General features: G+C 49.8%; 1 protein-coding gene across 6 annotated transcripts in view; it reads left to right on the top strand.

Moving 5' to 3' along the window:
• The window catches only part of trit1 (tRNA isopentenyltransferase 1), a 753,539-nt gene that overhangs the window by 69,188 nt on the left and 664,690 nt on the right, over window positions 1-19,661 (top strand). For 4 of the 6 annotated variants that reach the window (XM_085962296.1, XM_085962292.1, XM_085962293.1 and 1 more), the window contains 2 exons: window positions 208-325; window positions 1,231-2,355. The exons of 1 other annotated variant lie outside the window; for it this stretch is intronic. In XM_085962296.1, coding sequence (XP_085818422.1) covers window positions 208-325; window positions 1,231-1,340 — 228 coding nt within the window. In that variant the 3' untranslated portion in view covers window positions 1,341-2,355. Of the gene's footprint in view, window positions 1-207; window positions 326-1,230; window positions 2,356-19,661 lie in introns of those variants that run through there. One more of the 6 variants, XM_085962297.1, reaches the window with a different exon arrangement.

The following is a 19,661-nucleotide window of genomic DNA, read 5'->3' as shown; positions in this document are numbered from 1 at the left end:
GTGAGCGGTGCCAGGGAAACTGAGCACGCGCTGCTCCAGAGTATAGAAACTGTAGGACTCTTCCAAATAGTTTATTAATGAATCCAGTGAATGGAAGCTGATGATTTGATTCAGCTGGTTGATCCCAACCTGCTGCGCTGCCTGTGACCGTCACTTGAGGTGTTGACACTTTGTAAACTGTCTGTAAGCTGCTCCCCTTGTCTGCAGGGAGAGGAGCCCGGGGCACTGCCCCTCACCATGGAATGTGACCAGAGTGACGGCAAGAGGAACCGGCGAGTGTGTGAATTGTGCAACAAAATCATCCTCGGGGACCGGGAATGGAAGGGTAGGAAAAATGGGGCTAAGTAACAACAGTAACCCAGAGTGAATGAGTGAGAGTAAGCAGGGGAGTGTGTGGGCGAGCGGGGAGTGTGGGTGTTTCTTTTTATTTGTTCCTGGGATGTGGGTGTCGCTGGCAAGGCCAGCCTTTATTGCCCATCCCTAGTTGCCCTTGAGAAGGTGGTGATGAGCCGCCTTCTTGTACTGCTGCAGTCCGTGTGGTGAAGGTGCCACAGTGCTGTTAAGGATGAATTCCAGGACTTTGACCCAGCGACGATGAAAGATCGGCCGATATATTTCCAAGTCAGGATTGTGTATGACTTTAAGGGGAACTTGGAGGTGGGATGTTCCCATGCGCCTGCTGCCTTTGTCCTTCTAGGTGGTAGAGTTCGCGGGTTTGGGAGGTGGTGGTGTTCCCATGCGCCTGCTGATCTTTTCCTCTCTGACTAGTGTTCACTCTTTCCTGCATATTTTGCCCAAATATCCATTTGTGTGTGAGGTTAGACGGTGAGTGCTTGCCTCACCCTATCGACACCCATTCTCCACTTGGAGCAGGGGTCAGTGATGAGTGATCGGGAGCCAGATTCCTGGCCACTTCCCATTTGCTAGATCCTGATTGGTGCTGAGGTCAATTGCAGTGTGCCTGTCAATTCCCAGCGGAGATTGACTAACTTGGCCCAGGTTGGAGATAGAGCTTGAGACCGTCCCGATCTGTAGGCTTCAAGATGTTGGGAGATCCTCCATAAAACGGTTAGTTTACATAAAACTTTCAGTCTGAAATCTAGACATCAAATGCAGCCTGTCACCAGACTCTGGAATTCCACATGTGTTGCCTGTTCAAATTGGGATTATTGGGCAGTTGAATTCCCAGCGAGACTCAAGTTGAATGAACTTGGTTTGTTTATCTTTCAGCTCACCTGAAATCCAAGAATCACCAGCACCATTTGAAGAGGAGGAAGAGGGCGGAGGGACAGCTAAATGCACCCCGCTCCCCCGACGACCAAAACATCCCAGGGATGTGATGGGACCTGAGTGGATGGTAGGGGGCGCAGTGACTGACCCATGGCCGTGTGATGCTACCTATCGGAGAGTGAATGCAGCTTGGCTACATGGGCTGCAAGCATTGGCGGTAATAAAGGACCCACTGCTGCTGCCTATAACTCTGCTCGTGCCTGTGATCTGTCAGTTGCCCAGAAATCGGTTGTGGATACAGTTTCTCAACTGGGCTGCAATGTTGGATGAATGTTAGCAGGAAGATTTCATGATTTTATTGAAAGTCACTAACACATGATACAGGGCTGGTCGTAGTCCTAGAGGTTTCCTCAAGCCACTACCTGCCTCTAACTGCCCCATTCAGACAGACAGCCTTTCCTCCCATCGCTCCCATATTGTTCAAACTAACAAAAAAAAAATCTTCAAAGAAAATTAAAAGAAACCATTTTTTTTAATACCCGCATGATCTTTGTCAAGGGTCTGCTGCCAGCGGTGTCCTGGCGATGAATCTTTTGCCCAGGAGACTCCAGGACAATCCTCGAGCATGGGCGAGCCCAAGCTGATAGGAGACGGCAGCAACTGAGTAAAGATGGTGGAAAGTAGCCCATCTTTGGACTGCGGGGTCTGTCCCAGGCAGCCTGTGATAGGCTGCTCCTCATTCCCCTGCACCTGCAAGGTGTGTGTAAAGTAAAGAGGATCCAGTGGCCAGTCATTGAGGTGAAACACGCCACTCACGGGGCTGGATGAGAGTGTGCAGAGATTTCTCCCAAGTCCGTGCCTGCTATAACGCTCTCTTTGAGCTTGTGGGCCGGACACCATCCTCCTCCTCTTCGTGACAGAGAGATGAAGGGGGCAGGAGCAGCAAATGCCCTCGAGCAGTGTAGTGTCTCTGGGTATGAGAGGAGAGTGATGGCTTTAACCAGGTAAGGGTATCGGTTGGTACTGACATGGGGTGAGCGCGATAACCCGGAGACTGCAGACGGTCCAGGCTTATGAGACGCTGCCTTGTGGGGCGTCTCCATTAAATGTTCCTGGTCAATTTTATATCTCTGTTCCTTTCTTCATTGTCTTGTACTTTTAATGAATATTGTCTGAAATCCCCATGAAGGAGGGAGAGATTCCAGTCACACACACTCCAAGCAGCTGAAGGGATCGAAAGATTTTAATACCCATTTAATTTCTCCATCGCTTTTAGCATATCAATAAAATTAAATGTCAGCTGTTTCTAGAATGATGTGTGACACTCTTAACACCCACTAATAACGAGGGGCAACTGCATAGTCCTCTGTAGTGCCAAGGCAAGTCTTGGAAGATCCTGGCTCTGTGTTCAGTTAGCAAGTGTCACTGGGGCTCAGTGTCCAGGGCTGGCTCCCCCTTCCAAAACATTGCTCTTACTCTGACTGGAATACAAGTGCTGGGTGAGAACATCGCTCCAGCACGACAACCTCGCGAAAAGTCTGCGTTCCTCCAATTGTGGCCTCTTTCTTTCACCCCACCATGGGCGGCCGTGCCTCTCTACCTCTCAACCCTTGCCAAGGGCATCCATGGGTCTTCTATAGGAATGTTAACAGTTAAAGGGTTTGGCCACTGTCGTTGTGGACGGTCGATTGTGTCGATGGGATGCTGTAGTCTGAGTATTGATACAATACTCTATGACCCCCACCACAGTGATACAAATCGGGAACAACGAGTGACGTCAGTGAGGAATGTGCTGTGTGTGTTTCTTTGAATTGAGAGTGAAGATAAGAATGTCTCTGAATCAAGAAAGCCCCAGTTACAATGTCCCTCTGCCTTGTCTGTTATCACAATGTAGAAACGGTGCTGAACTGCACACCCTTCCGTCAGGGTAGGAGCAGGAGTAGGCCATTCGGACCCTCGAGCCTGCTCCGCCATTCAATGAGATCATGGCTGATCATCCAAATTCAGTACCCGTTCCTGCTTTCTCCCCATATCACTTGATCCATTTAGCCTCAAGAAATATATCTAACTCCTTCTTGAATATATTTAATGAATTGGCCTCCACCGCCCTGTGGTAGAGAATTCCACAGGTTCACCACTCTCTGGGTGAAGAAATTCCTCCTCATCTCAGTCCTAAATGGCTTACCCCTTATCCTTAGACTGTGACCCCTGGTTCTGGACTCCCCGCCATCGGGAACATCCTTCCTGCATCTAGTCTGTCTAATCCTGTTAGAATTTTATAAGTTTCAATGAGATCCCCTCATGAGGGGGAGGGAGGGGGAGTGGGGGAAGGGAAAGGGGAGGAGTGGGGGAAGGGGGTAGTGGGGGGAGGGAGGAGTGGAAGGGGAGGAGTGGGAGGGGGAGTGGGGGGGGAGGAGGGGAAGGGGGAGGCAGTGGGGATGGAGGGGGAGGGAGGGAGGAGGGGAAGGGGGTGGGGGGAAGGGGTGGTGTGGGAGGAGGGGAAGGGGGTGGGGGGAAGGGGGTGTGTGGAGGGGGGAAGGGGGAGGAGTGGGGGAAAGGAAGGGTGGAGGGGGGAAGGGGAGGGGAGGGAGATGGGGAGGGTGGGGGGAAGGGGAGGAGGGGGGAAGGGGATGAGGGAAGGGGGAGGGGAGGGTTGGGGGGGAGGGGTGTGGGAGGGGGGAAGGGGGTGGGGGGAAGGGGTGGTGTGGGAGGAGGGGAAGGGGGTGGGGGGAAGGGGGTGTGTGGAGGGGGGAAGGGGGAGGAGTGGGGGAAGGGGAGGGGAGGGAGATGGGGAGGGTGGGGGGAAGGGGAGGAGGGGGGAAGGGGAGGAGGGGGGATGAGGGAAGGGGGAGGGTTGGGTGGGAGGGGGGAGGGGTGCGGGGGAAGTGGCGGGGGGAGGGGGTCCGGACTCAAAGGAAAACAGTAAACAATGCATGCAGGGCGGAACTAGGCCAATATCCATTAATAATCACTATCTAAAAAAGAGCCACCAAATTTTGGAATCACCTACAAATGAGCAATCCCCAATGCTATCACTACGACGCCCTGAAATGCCAAGAGCTGACCATAAAGAAGAATACCCTCAGTCACCTAGTCCTGGGACTCAGTGAAGTAACTACTAACAATACTAACAATAACCAGTCCCAGGACAGTGACAGGGTAACACAAAGTATTCGACCCAACACAATCGTCGCTAAGCAAAAGGAAAAATATCTGACATATTGGGCAGAAACAACAAAAACCCAAAGCAAACTCAATTGCTACTTGGCCCTAAACAGACAATACAACATAGCTGATTACCTGACCATGGTAAAGGATAGCAAACTGAGAAAAACCTTGACAAGGTACAGACTTAGCGAACATAGCCTAGCGATCGAAAAAGGCAGACACAGGCAGACCAGGCTGCCAAGAGAAGACAGGATATGCTCTCACTGCAGTCAGGGAGTGGTTGAGACAGAGATGCACTTCCTCACAGCCTGTGGAAAATACCAGGACATCAGGGAGAATTTCTACCAAAAATTCTCACAAATATGCCCTGAATTCAGAAATCTGAATGACAACCAAAAACTCCCATTCCTACTGGGAGAGGAGAGAAGCTGTGTAACACTGGCGGCACACTATGTTACAGCTTGCCATGAACAGAGGGACAACCAGTAAACTAAGAAAAGAGTATATATAAACAATGCGAATGTATATTTATAAACTCAGGGATATATCTGTTTATACACTGTATGAATAGAACCGCGTTTATGTGTTCAACCATAAATGTATTTTTGATGCTTTGGCAACATAAGATGTACTTTATCATGCCAATAAAGCGATTTGAATTGTGAATTGTGCGGGGGGAGGGGGTTGGGGGTGGGGGGGGGTGAAGGGGATGTGTAGGGGGGAGCAGGGGTGGAAAGGGAGGGGGGGAGATAAACTTAAAGTACAGGTGTTGAGAGATACAGAGATTCTTATCTCCGTATTTGACAACAAACACTTGCTTAGCAACAGCTTCTAAACACTCAGGTGTGGCCCTAAAGCTCTGTAGCTGAAGCTGTTGCTTTAGCTGCAGACCTTGCACAGCTTGACTGTTCAAACAAAGCAAAAAAAACAAAGAATAAAAAACGGCTCCAGATTGCCGGATAGCTCACCACCGGATCGCACAAAGTTTCCTGTACTTATAAAACATTTTTGGTAAATCTTTCTATAACATACACTTTACAACCTCACCAATCTTTTTATTAAAAAAGGGGTCCTCACCTCTCAGTGTGTTGTATCACAAACAATGGCCGCTGCTTGCTTTTCAGTTGGAAAGATTAGGCCCCGCCCACACAGTCGGTTGTCTTCTCGGTCACCAGGACCCAATTTGGAGCTCAGAAGCCCCACCCACTCTATGTTCCTGTACTAAGATGGCCGTGCATGCACTCTGTTACACACTGAATCAAAATGGCGTCGCACTGAAACTTTTCACCCTGCTTGACAAAGATGGCTGCCATTAAGCTGGGGCTGTCAGCAGAAGAAATTTCCTCAGCTGCAAACACAGGATCTTCAGATTATTATTTGGGGCTTGCGACCTACCCCAGTTGCTTATGAAGCCTCCCCACCTACTGACCCCGGGAATGGAGCTGAAGCAGCACACCCTCTCCCCATTGCCAGTGTTTGTCTCTGTCTAGGCCGGGAGCCTGGGTCTAGAGTTGCACTGCTGGCAGTTGGAGAAGCCTAGGCCCCGGGCCTGGAAAAACGGTGAAAGGTAGGAGAATTATAGAGGTTAGAGAAAAGATTTACAAATTAATTAACTTTTTTTAAAAACAATTTGTGTTTTAAAAGCAACTTTTTTTTTGCTGGAAATGTAGATTTGAAAAGAAACACGCAGAAAGCGGGAAAAAGAAATGAAAAGATTGGAATCAAGATGGCGGCGACTCACCTCGGTTCAGAACGATAAGGCCCGCCCACACACGCACCGATTGGTCGACCGTCAGGTCACCGAAGCGTAGGATTGGTCAATCGTCCCGTCACTCGACTGTAGGAGGGCCCGCCCGCACGCGCCAGGAACCTGGCGTACGATTGGTCGACCTCAACGTCACTATCGCTAATGAGCGGATAATGAGATGCTAATGAGCGGAATTTTGAAAGTTTTTTGGATACCGCGGGCGCAATCTTTGTCCGGCCGAAACGTCAATACGCTTACGACCGTTTTGGAATGGTAAGCTTTCTTCTGATGTAACGCACGTGTAGGTATGCTCTATAACTTTCGAGTGCATAGCCGGACAGACGCACACCGAAGGACAGACAGACAGACGCACACCGAAGGACAGACAGACAGACAGAGACAGACAGATAGACAGACAGATAGACAAACAGACAGACAGATCGATCTGTTTATATATATAGATAGATAAGATATATGTTGTGAATAGCTGGGGTCCCAGCACCAATCCCTGCGGTACCCCACTATTCACTGCCTGCCACTCGGAAAAAGACCCATTTATTCCGAATCTTTGCTTCCTGTCTGCCAACCAGTTCTCTATCCAAGTCAGTACCTTGCCCCCAATCCCATGTGCCTTAACTTTACATGCTAATCTCTTATGCGGGACCTTACCGAAAGCCTTCTGAAAGTCCAAATACACCACATCCACTGGTTCTCCCTTATCTATTCTACCATTTACATCCTCAAAAAATTCCAGTAAATTAGTCGAGCATGATTTACCTTTTGTAAATCCATGTTGATTTTGTCCGATCCTGTCACTGTTTTCCAAGTGCTCTGCTATTACGTATTTTATAATGGACTCTAGCATTTTCCCCACTACCGATGTCAGGCTTACCGGTCTATAATTCCCCATTTTCTCTCTACCACCCCTTTTAAAAAGTGAGGTTACAATCGCTTTCCTCCAATCCATGGGAACTGTTCCAGATTCCATCGAATGTTGGAAGATGACCAACAATGCATCTACTATTTCTAGGGCCACTTCCTTAAGTACCCTAGGATATAGATTATCAGGCCCTGGGGATTTATCGGCCTTCAATCCCATCAATTTCCCTAACACCAGTTCCCTACAAATATTGAATTAATTCAATTCCTCCCTTTCATTGGACCCTATGTTCCCCGACATCTCTCGGAGATTATTTGTGTCCTCCTTTGTGAAGACAGAACCAAAATATGTATTTAGTTGGTCTGCCATTTCTTTGTTCTCCATTATAAATTCCCCCAATTCTGACTGCAAGGGACCTACGCTTGACTTCACCCATCTTTTTCTCTTCACATGTCTATGGAAGCTTTTACAGTCAGTTTTTATGTTCCCTGCAAGCTTACTCTCATCTACTTTCCCCCTCTTAATTAATGCCTTTGTCCTCCTTTGCTGAATCCTAAACTGCTCCCAATCCTCAGGTTTGCTGCTTTTTCTTGCCAAATTATGGCCTAGAAATTGGGTTTTGGCTTAGCCAGGGCTTTAGCGCCGGAAGTTAGTGCCAGCGCTAAGTCCCCCTGCGCGCGCCAAAAATTCAGTAGCGCCGCGCCCAAACGGCTGCCGGCGCTACTGAAGGGTCTTAGCACCTGGAAAAGGGCGCTAACTGCCGTTTAGCGCCGCAATTCCGGCGCTGCGGCATCCGATGCGGTGCGGCAGGCTGGGGAAGTGCAGGCCTCCTCCTTCCGTTAAGGAGGAGCTGCCTGCACCCGGCCGCGGCCCGCGCAAATCTGTTTAAAAATGAGCCCGGCACCTCGGACAAGTGCCGGGCTTGCATCTGTTCCGGGGGGGGGGGGGGGAGAAGTCCGGGGAGGGAGCCGCAGGGCCTTTAATGCGCCGGCGCAAACACATGTTGGACTCTGTTGCCAGAATCTTAGTTGCGGCTGCCACGGGCGAGGCGGCCGCAACTGAATTTCGGCGCTGGGGCCCGTCGGCATGGCAACCGGGACGCTGCGCACACCGATGACGTCATCGGTGCCAGCGCAGCGCTACCGGTGCAACGCCGCTTTAGGGCCCCAAGGAATTTTTCAACTGGCCATAACTCTGGCGCTAGTCCCTCTAGCGCCTCAAAAGCGGCGCTAAGGCTAGTGAATTTCTAGGCCTATATGTCCTCTCCTTGGATCTTATGCTATCTCTAATTTCCCTTGTTAGCCACGGTTGAGTCACCTTTTTTGTTTTATTTTTATGCCAAACAGGGATGAACAAATTCTGTAGTTCATCCATGCGATCTTTAAATGTTTGCCATTGCCTATCCACCGTCAACCCTTTAAGTAACGTTCCCCAATCGATCCTAGCCAATTCGTGCCTCATACCATCGTAGTTTCCTTTATTTAAATTCAGGACCCTAGTCTCAGAGTGAACTGTGTCTGGAGGGAGTACAGTGTCTGTGTGAACTGTGTCTGGAGGGAGTACAGTGTCTGTGTGAAATGTGTCTGGAGGGAGTACAGTGTCTGTGAACTGTGTCTGGAGGGAGTACAGTGTCTGAATGATGTATGTCTGAAGGGAGTACAGTGAGTGATGTGCGTCTGGAGAGAGTACACTGTGTGAACTGTGTCTGGAGGGAATACAGTGTCTGTGTGAACTGTGTCAACTACTTCATTCTCCATCTTAATGAAGGATTCTATCACATTATGATCGCTCCTCCCCAAGGGGCCTCGCACAACAAGATTGCTAATTAATCCTTACTCATTACATAATACCCAGTCTAAGATGGCCTGATCTCTAGTTGGTTCCTCGACATATTGGTCCAGGAAACTATCCCGTATACACTCTAGGAATGAAGCAGTTTGGTGCAAATTGTTTCCCTTAACTGTGTTCATTCCAATCCTTTAATCCGATGTTACCAAAAGTGTCCCAGCCAAAGAATTTTAAAGTGTGCAAACATTGTCTGTAATGTCCACAACCCTAACTTACAGTCCAGATCTCACTGGCAGTTAAAATGTGGTCCCAAAGATTAACATTTGTTCTCACTCCAACAAAACTCTGATTGATGTTAAACTTTCCCCTCACCGAGTCCTGCTCCTGATCCAGGATAACCAAACCGCCCCGCGCCGGCCCGCACCAACCCCCACACAGATGGCCAGCTTTCTGCCCACTCCACTCCCCATTCAACCAGGATGTTATCAGCCCCTCTTGATTCCCGGGTCCCACAGATGTATCTCAGCAACACATTCATTTCTAGGAGGGAAAACATAACCATAATAGTGCCAAAATACAGTGAGAATTATCCATTACCTTTGTGCCACAACAACAAATTGTTGTGGTGATTTGGCGTCGCTCAGGAGAACAAACCATCAGACCGTGTACTCCCTCCAGATACACAGCGCTCAGACACTGTACTCTCTCCAGACACACATCACTCACACACTGTACTCTCTCCAGATACACAGCACTCAGACACTGTACTCTCTCCAGACACACATCACTCAGACACTGTACTCTCTCCAGATACACAGCACTCAGACACTGTACTCTCTCTCCAGACACACATCACTCACACACTGTACTCTCTCCAGATACACAGCACTCAGACACTGTACTCTCTCCAGATACACATCGCTCAGACACTGTACTCTCTCCAGACACACATCACTCAGACACTGTACTCTCTCCAGACACATCACTCAGACACTATACTCTCTCCAGACACACATCACTCAGACACTGTCCTCTCTCCAGACACACATCACTAAGACACTGTACTCTCTCCAGATACACATCACTCAGACACTGTACTCTCTCCAGACACATCACTCAGACACTGTACTCTCTCCAGACACATCACTCAGACACTGTACTCTCTCCAGATACACATCACTCAGACATTGTACTCTCTCCAGACACATCACTCAGACACTGCACTCTCTCCAGACACAGATCACTCAGACACTGTACTCTCTCCAGATACACATCACTCAGACATTGTACTCTCTCCAGACACATCACTCAGACACTGTACTCTCTCCAGGCACACATCACTCAGACACTGTACTCTCTCCAGATACACATCACTCAGACACTGTACTCTCTCCAGATACACAGCACTCAGACACTGTACTCTCTCCAGACACACAGCACTCAGACACTGTACTCTCTCCAGATACACAGCACTCAGACACTGTACTCTCTCCAGGCACATCACTCAGACACTGTACTCTCTCCAGATACACATCGCTCAGACACTGTACTCTCTCCAGACATACATCACTCAGACACTGTCCTCTCTCTAGACACACATCACTCAGACACTGTACTCTCTCCAGACACACAGCACTCAGACACTGTACTCTCTCCAGGCACATCACTCAGACACTGTACTCTCTCCAGATACACATCGCTCAGACACTGTACTCTCTCCAGACATACATCACTCAGACACTGTCCTCTCTCTAGACACACATCACTAAGACACTGTACTCTCTCCAGACACATCACTCAGACACTGTACTCTCTCCAGATACACATCAATCAGACACTGTACTCTCTCCAGACACACATCACTCCGACACTGTCCTCTCTCCAGACACACAGCCCTCAGACACTGTCCTCTCTCCAGACACACATCACTCAGACACTGTACTCCCTCCAGACACACAGCAGTCAGACACTGTACTCTCTCCAGACACACATCACTCAGACACTGTACTCTTTCCAGATACACATCACTCAGACACTGTACTCTCTCCAGAGACAGCACTCAGACACTGTACTCTCTCCAGACACACATCACTCAGACACTGTACTCTCTCCAGAGACAGCACTCAGACACTGTACTCTCTCCAGACACACATCACTCAGACACTGTACTCTCTCCAGATACAGAGCACTCAGACACTGTACTCTCTCCAGACACACATCACTCGGACACTGCACTCTCTCCAGACACACATCACTCAGACACTGTACTCTCTCCAGATACACATCACTCAGACACTGTACTCTCTCCAGACACACAGCACTCAGACACTGTACTCTCTCCAGATACACATCACTCAGACACTGTACTCTCTCCAGGCACACAGCACTCAGACACTGTACTCTCTCCAGACACACAGCACTCAGACACTGTACTCTCTCCAGATACACAGCACTCAGACACTGTACTCTCTCCAGACACACAGCACTCAGACACTGTACTCTCTCCAGATACACAGCACTCAGACACTGTACTCTCTCCAGGCACATCACTCAGACACTGTACTCTCTCCAGATACACATCGCTCAGACACTGTACTCTCTCCAGACATACATCACTCAGACACTGTCCTCTCTCTAGACACACATCACTCAGACACTGTACTCTCTCCAGACACACAGCACTCAGACACTGTACTCTCTCCAGGCACATCACTCAGACACTGTACTCTCTCCAGATACACATCGCTCAGACACTGTACTCTCTCCAGACATACATCACTCAGACACTGTCCTCTCTCTAGACACACATCACTAAGACACTGTACTCTCTCCAGACACATCACTCAGACACTGTACTCTCTCCAGACACACATCACTCCGACACTGTCCTCTCTCCAGACACACAGCCCTCAGACACTGTCCTCTCTCCAGACACACATCACTCAGACACTGTACTCCCTCCAGACACACAGCAGTCAGACACTGTACTCTCTCCAGACACACATCACTCAGACACTGTACTCTCTCCAGATACAGAGCACTCAGACACTGTACTCTCTCCAGACACACATCACTCGGACACTGCACTCTCTCCAGACACACATCACTCAGACACTGTACTCTCTCCAGATACACATCACTCAGACACTGTACTCTCTCCAGACACACAGCACTCAGACACTGTACTCTCTCCAGATACACATCACTCAGACACTGTACTCTCTCCAGATACACAGCTCTCAGACACTGTACTCCCTCCAGATACACAGCACTCAGACACTGTACTCTCTCCAGATACACAGCACTCAGACACTCTCCTCCCTCCAGACACACAGCACTCAGACACTGTACTCTCTCCAGATACACAGCACTCAGACACTGTACTCTGTCCCGACACACATCACTCAGACACTGTACTCTCTCCAGACACACATCACTCAGACACTGTACTCTCTCCAGACACACAGCGCTCAGACACTGTACTCTCTCCAGACACACAGCACTCAGACACTGTTTTCTCTCCAGAAACACATCACTCAGACACTGTACTCTCTCCAGACACACATCACTCAGACACTGTACTCTCTCCAGATACATCACTCAGACACTGTCCTCTCTCCAGACACACATCACTAATGCACTGTACTCTCTCCAGATACACATCACTCAGACACTGTACTCTCTCCAGACACATCACTCCGACACTGTACTCTCTCCAGACACAGTTCACACAGACACTGTACTCTCTCCAGACACAGTTCACACAGACACTGTACTCCCTCCAGACGCAGTTCACACAGACACTGTACTCCCTCCAGACACAGTTCACACAGACACTGTACTCTCTCCAGACACAGTTCACACAGACACTGTACTCCCTCCAGACACAGTTCACACAGACACTGTACTCCCTCCAGACACAGTTCACACAGACACTGTACTCCCTCCAGACACAGTTCACACAGACACTGTACTCCCTCCAGACACAGTTCACGCAGACACTGTACTCCCTCCGGACGCAGTTCACGCAGACACTGTACTCTCTCCAGACACAGTTCACACAGACACTGTACTCCCTCCAGACACAGTTCACACAGACACTGTACTCCCTCCAGACACAGTTCACACAGACACTGTACTCCCTCCAGACACAGTTCACACAGACACTGTACTCTCTCCAGACACAGTTCACACAGACACTGTACTCTCTCCAGACACAGTTCACGCAGACACTGTACTCCCTCCAGACACAGTTCACACAGACACTGTACTCTCTGCAGACACAGTTCACACAGACACTGTACTCTCTCCAGACATAGTTCACACAGACACTGTACTCCCTCCAGACACAGTTCACGCAGACACTGTACTCCCTCCAGACACAGTTCACACAGACACTGTACTCTCTCCAGACACAGTTCACAGACACTGTACTCCCTCCAGACACAGTTCACACAGACACTGTACTCTCTCCAGACACAGTTCACACAGACACTGTACTCTCTCCAGACACAGTTCACGCAGACACTGTACTCCCTCCAGACACAGTTCACACAGACACTGTACTCCCTCCAGACACAGTTCACGCAGACACTGTACTCCCTCCAGACACAGTTCACACAGACACTGTACTCCCTCCAGACACAGCTCACACAGACACTGTACTCTCTCCAGACACAGTTCACACAGACACTGTACTCTCTCCAGACACAGTTCACACAGACACTGTACTCCCTCCAGACACAGTTCACACAGACACTGTACTCCCTCCAGACACAGTTCACACAGACACTGTACTCTCTCCAGGCACAGTTCACACAGACACTGTACTCTCTCCAGACACAGTTCACAGACACTGTACTCCCTCCAGACACAGTTCACACAGACACTGTACTCTCTCCAGACACAGTTCACACAGACACTGTACTCCCTCCAGACACAGTTCACGCAGAACCTGTACTCCCTCCAGACACAGTTCACACAGACACTGTACTCTCTCCAGACACAGTTCACAGACACTGTACTCCCTCCAGACACAGTTCACACAGACACTGTACTCTCTCCAGACACAGTTCACACAGACACTGTACTCTCTCCAGACACAGTTCACACAGACACTGTACTCCCTCCAGACACAGTTCACACAGACACTGTACTCTCTCCAGACACAGTTCACACAGACACTGTACTCCCTCCAGACACAGTTCACGCAGACACTGTACTCACTCCAGACACAGTTCACAGACACTGTACTCTCTGCAGACACAGTTCATGCAGACACTGTACTCCCTCCAGACACAGTTCACACAGACACTGTACTCTCTCCAGACACAGTTCACACAGACACTGTACTCTCTCCAGACACAGTTCACGCAGACACTGTACTCCCTCCAGACACAGTTCACACAGACACTGTACTCTCTCCAGACACAGTTCACACAGACACTGTACTCTCTCCAGACACAGTTCACGCAGACACTGTACTCTCTCCAGACACAGTTCACACAGACACTGTACTCTCTCCAGACACAGTTCACACAGACACTGTACTCTCTCCAGACACAGTTCACACAGACACTGTACTCTCTCCAGACACAGTTCACACAGACACTGTACTCTCTCCAGACACAGTTCACACAGACACTGTACTCTCTCCAGACACAGTTCACGCAGACACTGTACTCCCTCCAGACACAGTTCACACAGACACTGTACTCCCTCCAGACACAGTTCACATAGACACTGTACTCCCTCCAGACACAGTTCACACAGACACTGTACTCCCTCCAGACACAGTTCACACAGACACTGTACTCTCTCCAGACACAGTTCACACAGACACTGTACTCTCTCCAGACACAGTTCACGCAGACACTGTACTCCCTCCAGACACAGTTCACACAGACACTGTACTCTCTCCAGACACAGTTCACACAGACACTGTACTCCCTCCAGACACAGTTCACGCAGACACTGTACTCCCTCCAGACACAGTTCACACAGACACTGTACTCCCTCCAGACACAGTTCACACAGACACTGTACTCTCTCCAGACACAGTTCACACAGACACTGTACTCTCTCCAGACACAGTTCACACAGACACTGTACTCCCTCCAGACACAGTTCACACAGACACTGTACTCTCTCCAGACACAGTTCACACAGACACTGTACTCTCTCCAGACACAGTTCACACAGACACTGTACTCCCTCCAGACACAGTTCACACAGACACTGTACTCCCTCCAGACACAGTTCACACAGACACTGTACTCTCTCCAGGCACAGTTCACACAGATACTGTACTCCCTCGAGACACAGTTCACGCAGATACTGTACTCCCTCGAGACACAGTTCACGCAGACACTGTACTCTCTCCAGACACAGTTCACACAGACACTGTACTCTCTCCAGACACAGTTCACGCAGACACTGTACTCTCTCCAGACACAGTTCACGCAGACACTGTACTCCCTGCAGACACAGTTCACACAGACACTGTACTCCCTCGAGACACAGTTCACGCAGACACTGTACTCCCTCCAGACACAGTTCACACAGACACTGTACTCTCTCCAGACACAGTTCACACAGACACTGTACTCTCTCCAGACACAGTTCACACAGACACTGTACTCCCTCGAGACACAGTTCACGCAGACACTGTACTCCCTCCAGACACAGTTCACACAGACACTGTACTCTCTCCAGACACAGTTCACACAGACACTGTACTCCCTCCAGACACAGTTCACACAGACACTGTACTCCCTCCAGACACAGTTCACACAGACACTGTACTCTCTCCAGACACAGTTCACGCAGACACTGTACTCCCTCCAGACACAGTTCACACAGACACTGTACTCTCTGCAGACACAGTTCACGCAGACACTGCTCTTTCTACAGACACAGTTCACACAGACACTGTACTCTCTCCAGGCACAGTTCACACAGACACTGTACTCCCTCCAGACACAGTTCACACAGACACTGTACTCTCTCCAGACACAGTTCACGCAGACACTGTACTCTCTCCAGACACAGTTCACACAGACACTGTACTCCCTCCAGACACAGTTCACACAGACACTGTGCTCCCTCCAGACACAGTTCACAGACACTGTACTCCCTCCAGACACAGTTCACTCAGACACTGTACTCCCTCCAGACACAGTTCACACAGACACTGTACTCCCTCCAGACACAGTTCACACAGACACTGTACTCCCTCCCGACACAGTTCACGCAGACACTGTACTCCCTCCAGACACAGTTCACGCAGACACTGTACTCCCTCCAGACACAGTTCACAGACACTGTACTCCCTCCAGACACAGTTCACACAGACACTGTACTCCCTCCAGACACAGTTCACGCAGACACTGTACTCCCTCCAAACACAGTTCACACAGACACTGTACTCCCTCCAGACACAGTTCACGCAGACACTGTACTCCCTCCAGACACAGTTCACGCAGACACTGTACTCCCTCCAGACACAGTTCACGGACACTGTACTCCCTCCAGACAAAGTTCACACAGACACTGTACTCCCTCCAGACACAGTTCACGCAGACACTGTACTCCCTCCAGACACAGTTCACACAGACACTGTACTCTCTCCAGACACAGTTCACGCAGACACTGTACTCCCTCCAGACACAGTTCACACAGACACTGTACTCTCTCCAGACACAGTTCACACAGACACTGTACTCCCTCCAGACACAGTTCACAGACACTGTACTCCCTCCAGACACAGTTCACACAGACACTGTACTCTCTCCAGACACAGTTCACACAGACACTGTACTCCCTCCAGACACAGTTCACACAGACACTGTACTCTCTCCAGAAACAGTTCACACAGACACTGTACTCTCTCCAGACACAGTTCACACAGACACTGTACTCTCTCCAGACACAGTTCACACAGACACTGTACTCTCTCCAGACACAGTTCACACAGACACTGTACTCTCTCCAGACACAGTTCACACAGACACTGTACTCCCTCCAGACACAGTTCACACAGACACTGTACTCCCTCCAGACACAGTTCACACAGACACTGTACTCCCTCCAGACACAGTTCACACAGACACTGTACTCTCTCCAGGCACAGTTCACACAGACACTGTACTCTCTCCAGACACAGTTCACAGACACTGTACTCCCTCCAGACACAGTTCACACAGACACTGTACTCTCTCCAGACACAGTTCACACAGACACTGTACTCCCTCCAGACACAGTTCACGCAGACACTGTACTCCCTCCAGACACAGTTCACACAGACACTGTACTCTCTCCAGACACAGTTCACACAGACACTGTACTCTCTCCAGACACAGTTCACACAGACACTGTACTCCCTCCAGACACAGTTCACGCAGACACTGTACTCCCTCCAGACACAGTTCACACAGACACTGTACTCCCTCCAGACACAGTTCACACAGACACTGTACTCCCTCCAGACACAGTTCACACAGACACTGTACTCTCTCCAGGCACAGTTCACACAGACACTGTACTCTCTCCAGACACAGTTCACAGACACTGTACTCCCTCCAGACACAGTTCACACAGACACTGTACTCTCTCCAGACACAGTTCACACAGACACTGTACTCCCTCCAGACACAGTTCACGCAGACACTGTACTCCCTCCAGACACAGTTCACACAGACACTGTACTCTCTCCAGACGCAGTTCACAGACACTGTACTCCCTCCAGACACAGTTCACACAGACACTGTACTCTCTCCAGACACAGTTCACACAGACACTGTACTCTCTCCAGACACAGTTCACACAGACACTGTACTCCCTCCAGACACAGTTCACACAGACACTGTACTCCCTCCAGACACAGTTCACTCAGACCCTGTACTCCCTCCAGACACAGTTCACGCAGACACTGTACTCCCTCCAGACACAGTTCACACAGACACTGTACTCCCTCCAGACACAGTTCACGCAGACACTGTACTCTCTCCAGACACAGTTCACGCAGACACTGTACTCACTCCAGACACAGTTCACAGACACTGTACTCTCTCCAGACACAGTTCACGCAGACACTGTACTCCCTCCAGACACAGTTCACACAGACACTGTACTCTCTCCAGACACAGTTCACACAGACACTGTACTCTCTCCAGACACAGTTCACACAGACACTGTACTCTCTCCAGACACAGTTCACACAGACACTGTACTCTCTCCAGACACAGTTCACACAGACACTGTACTCTCTCCAGACACAGTTCACACAGACACTGTACTCTCTCCAGACACAGTTCACACAGACACTGTACTCTCTCCAGACACAGTTCACACAGACACTGTACTCTCTCCAGACACAGTTCACACAGACACTGTACTCTCTCCAGACACAGTTCACGCAGACACTGTACTCCCTCCAGACACAGTTCACGCAGACACTGTACTCCCTCCAGATACAGTTCACATAGACACTGTACTCCCTCCAGACACAGTTCACACAGACACTGTACTCCCTCCAGACACAGTTCACACAGACACTGTACTCTCTCCAGACACAGTTCACACAGACACTGTACTCTCTCCAGACAGAGTTCACGCAGACACTGTACTCCCTCCAGACACAGTTCACGCAGACACTGTACTCTCTCCAGACACAGTTCACACAGACACTGTACTCTCTCCAGACACAGTTCACACAGACACTGTACTCTCTCCAGACACAGTTCACGCAGACACTGTACTCCCTCCAGACACAGTTCACACAGACACTGTACTCTCTCCAGACACAGTTCACACAGACACTGTACTCCCTCCAGACACAGTTCACAGACACTGTACTCCCTCCAGACACAGTTCACACAGACACTGTACTCTCTCCAGACACAGTTCACACAGACACTGTACTCCCTCCAGACACAGTTCACACAGACACTGTACTCTCTCCAGAAACAGTTCACACAGACACTGTACTCCCTCCAGACACAGTTCACACAGACACTGTACTCCCTCCAGACACAGTTCACACAGACACTGTACTCCCTCCAGACACAGTTCACACAGACACTGTACTCTCTCCAGACACAGTTGACACAGACACTGTACTCCCTCCAGACACAGTTCACACAGACACTGTACTCTCTCCAGACACAGTTCACACAGACACTGTACTCCCTCCAGACACAGTTCACACAGACACTGTACTCTCTCCAGACACAGTTCACACAGACACTGTACTCTCTCCAGAGACAGTTCACGCAGACACTGTACTCTCTCTAGACACAGTTCACAGACACTGTACTCCCTCCAGACACAGTTCACACAGACACTGTGCTCCCTCCAGACACAGTTCACAGACACTGTACTCCCTCCAGACACAGTTCACGCAGACACTGTACTCCCTCCAGACACAGTTCACACAGACACTGTACTCTCTCCAGACACAGTTCACGCAGACACTGTACTCCCTCCAGACACAGTTCACACAGACACTGTACTCTCTCCAGACACAGTTCACACAGACACTGTACTCCCTCCAGACACAGTTCACAGACACTGTACTCCCTCCAGACACAGTTCATACAGACACTGTACTCTCTCCAGACACAGTTCACACAGACACTGTACTCCCTCCAGACACAGTTCACACAGACACTGTACTCTCTCCAGAAACAGTTCACACAGACACTGTACTCCCTCCAGACACAGTTCACACAGACACTGTACTCTCTCCAGACACAGTTCACACAGACACTGTATTCTCTCCAGACACAGTTCACGCAGACAGTGTACTCTCTCCAGACACAGTTCAGACAGACACTGCACTCTCTCCAG

This window comes from Somniosus microcephalus, chromosome 20 (genome assembly GCF_052327205.1).
Source record: "Somniosus microcephalus isolate GS21.2 chromosome 20, FLI_Smic_1.0, whole genome shotgun sequence".
NCBI classification, from domain to species: domain Eukaryota; kingdom Metazoa; phylum Chordata; class Chondrichthyes; order Squaliformes; family Somniosidae; genus Somniosus; species Somniosus microcephalus.
This window is presented reverse-complemented; position numbering and strand designations above follow the sequence as displayed.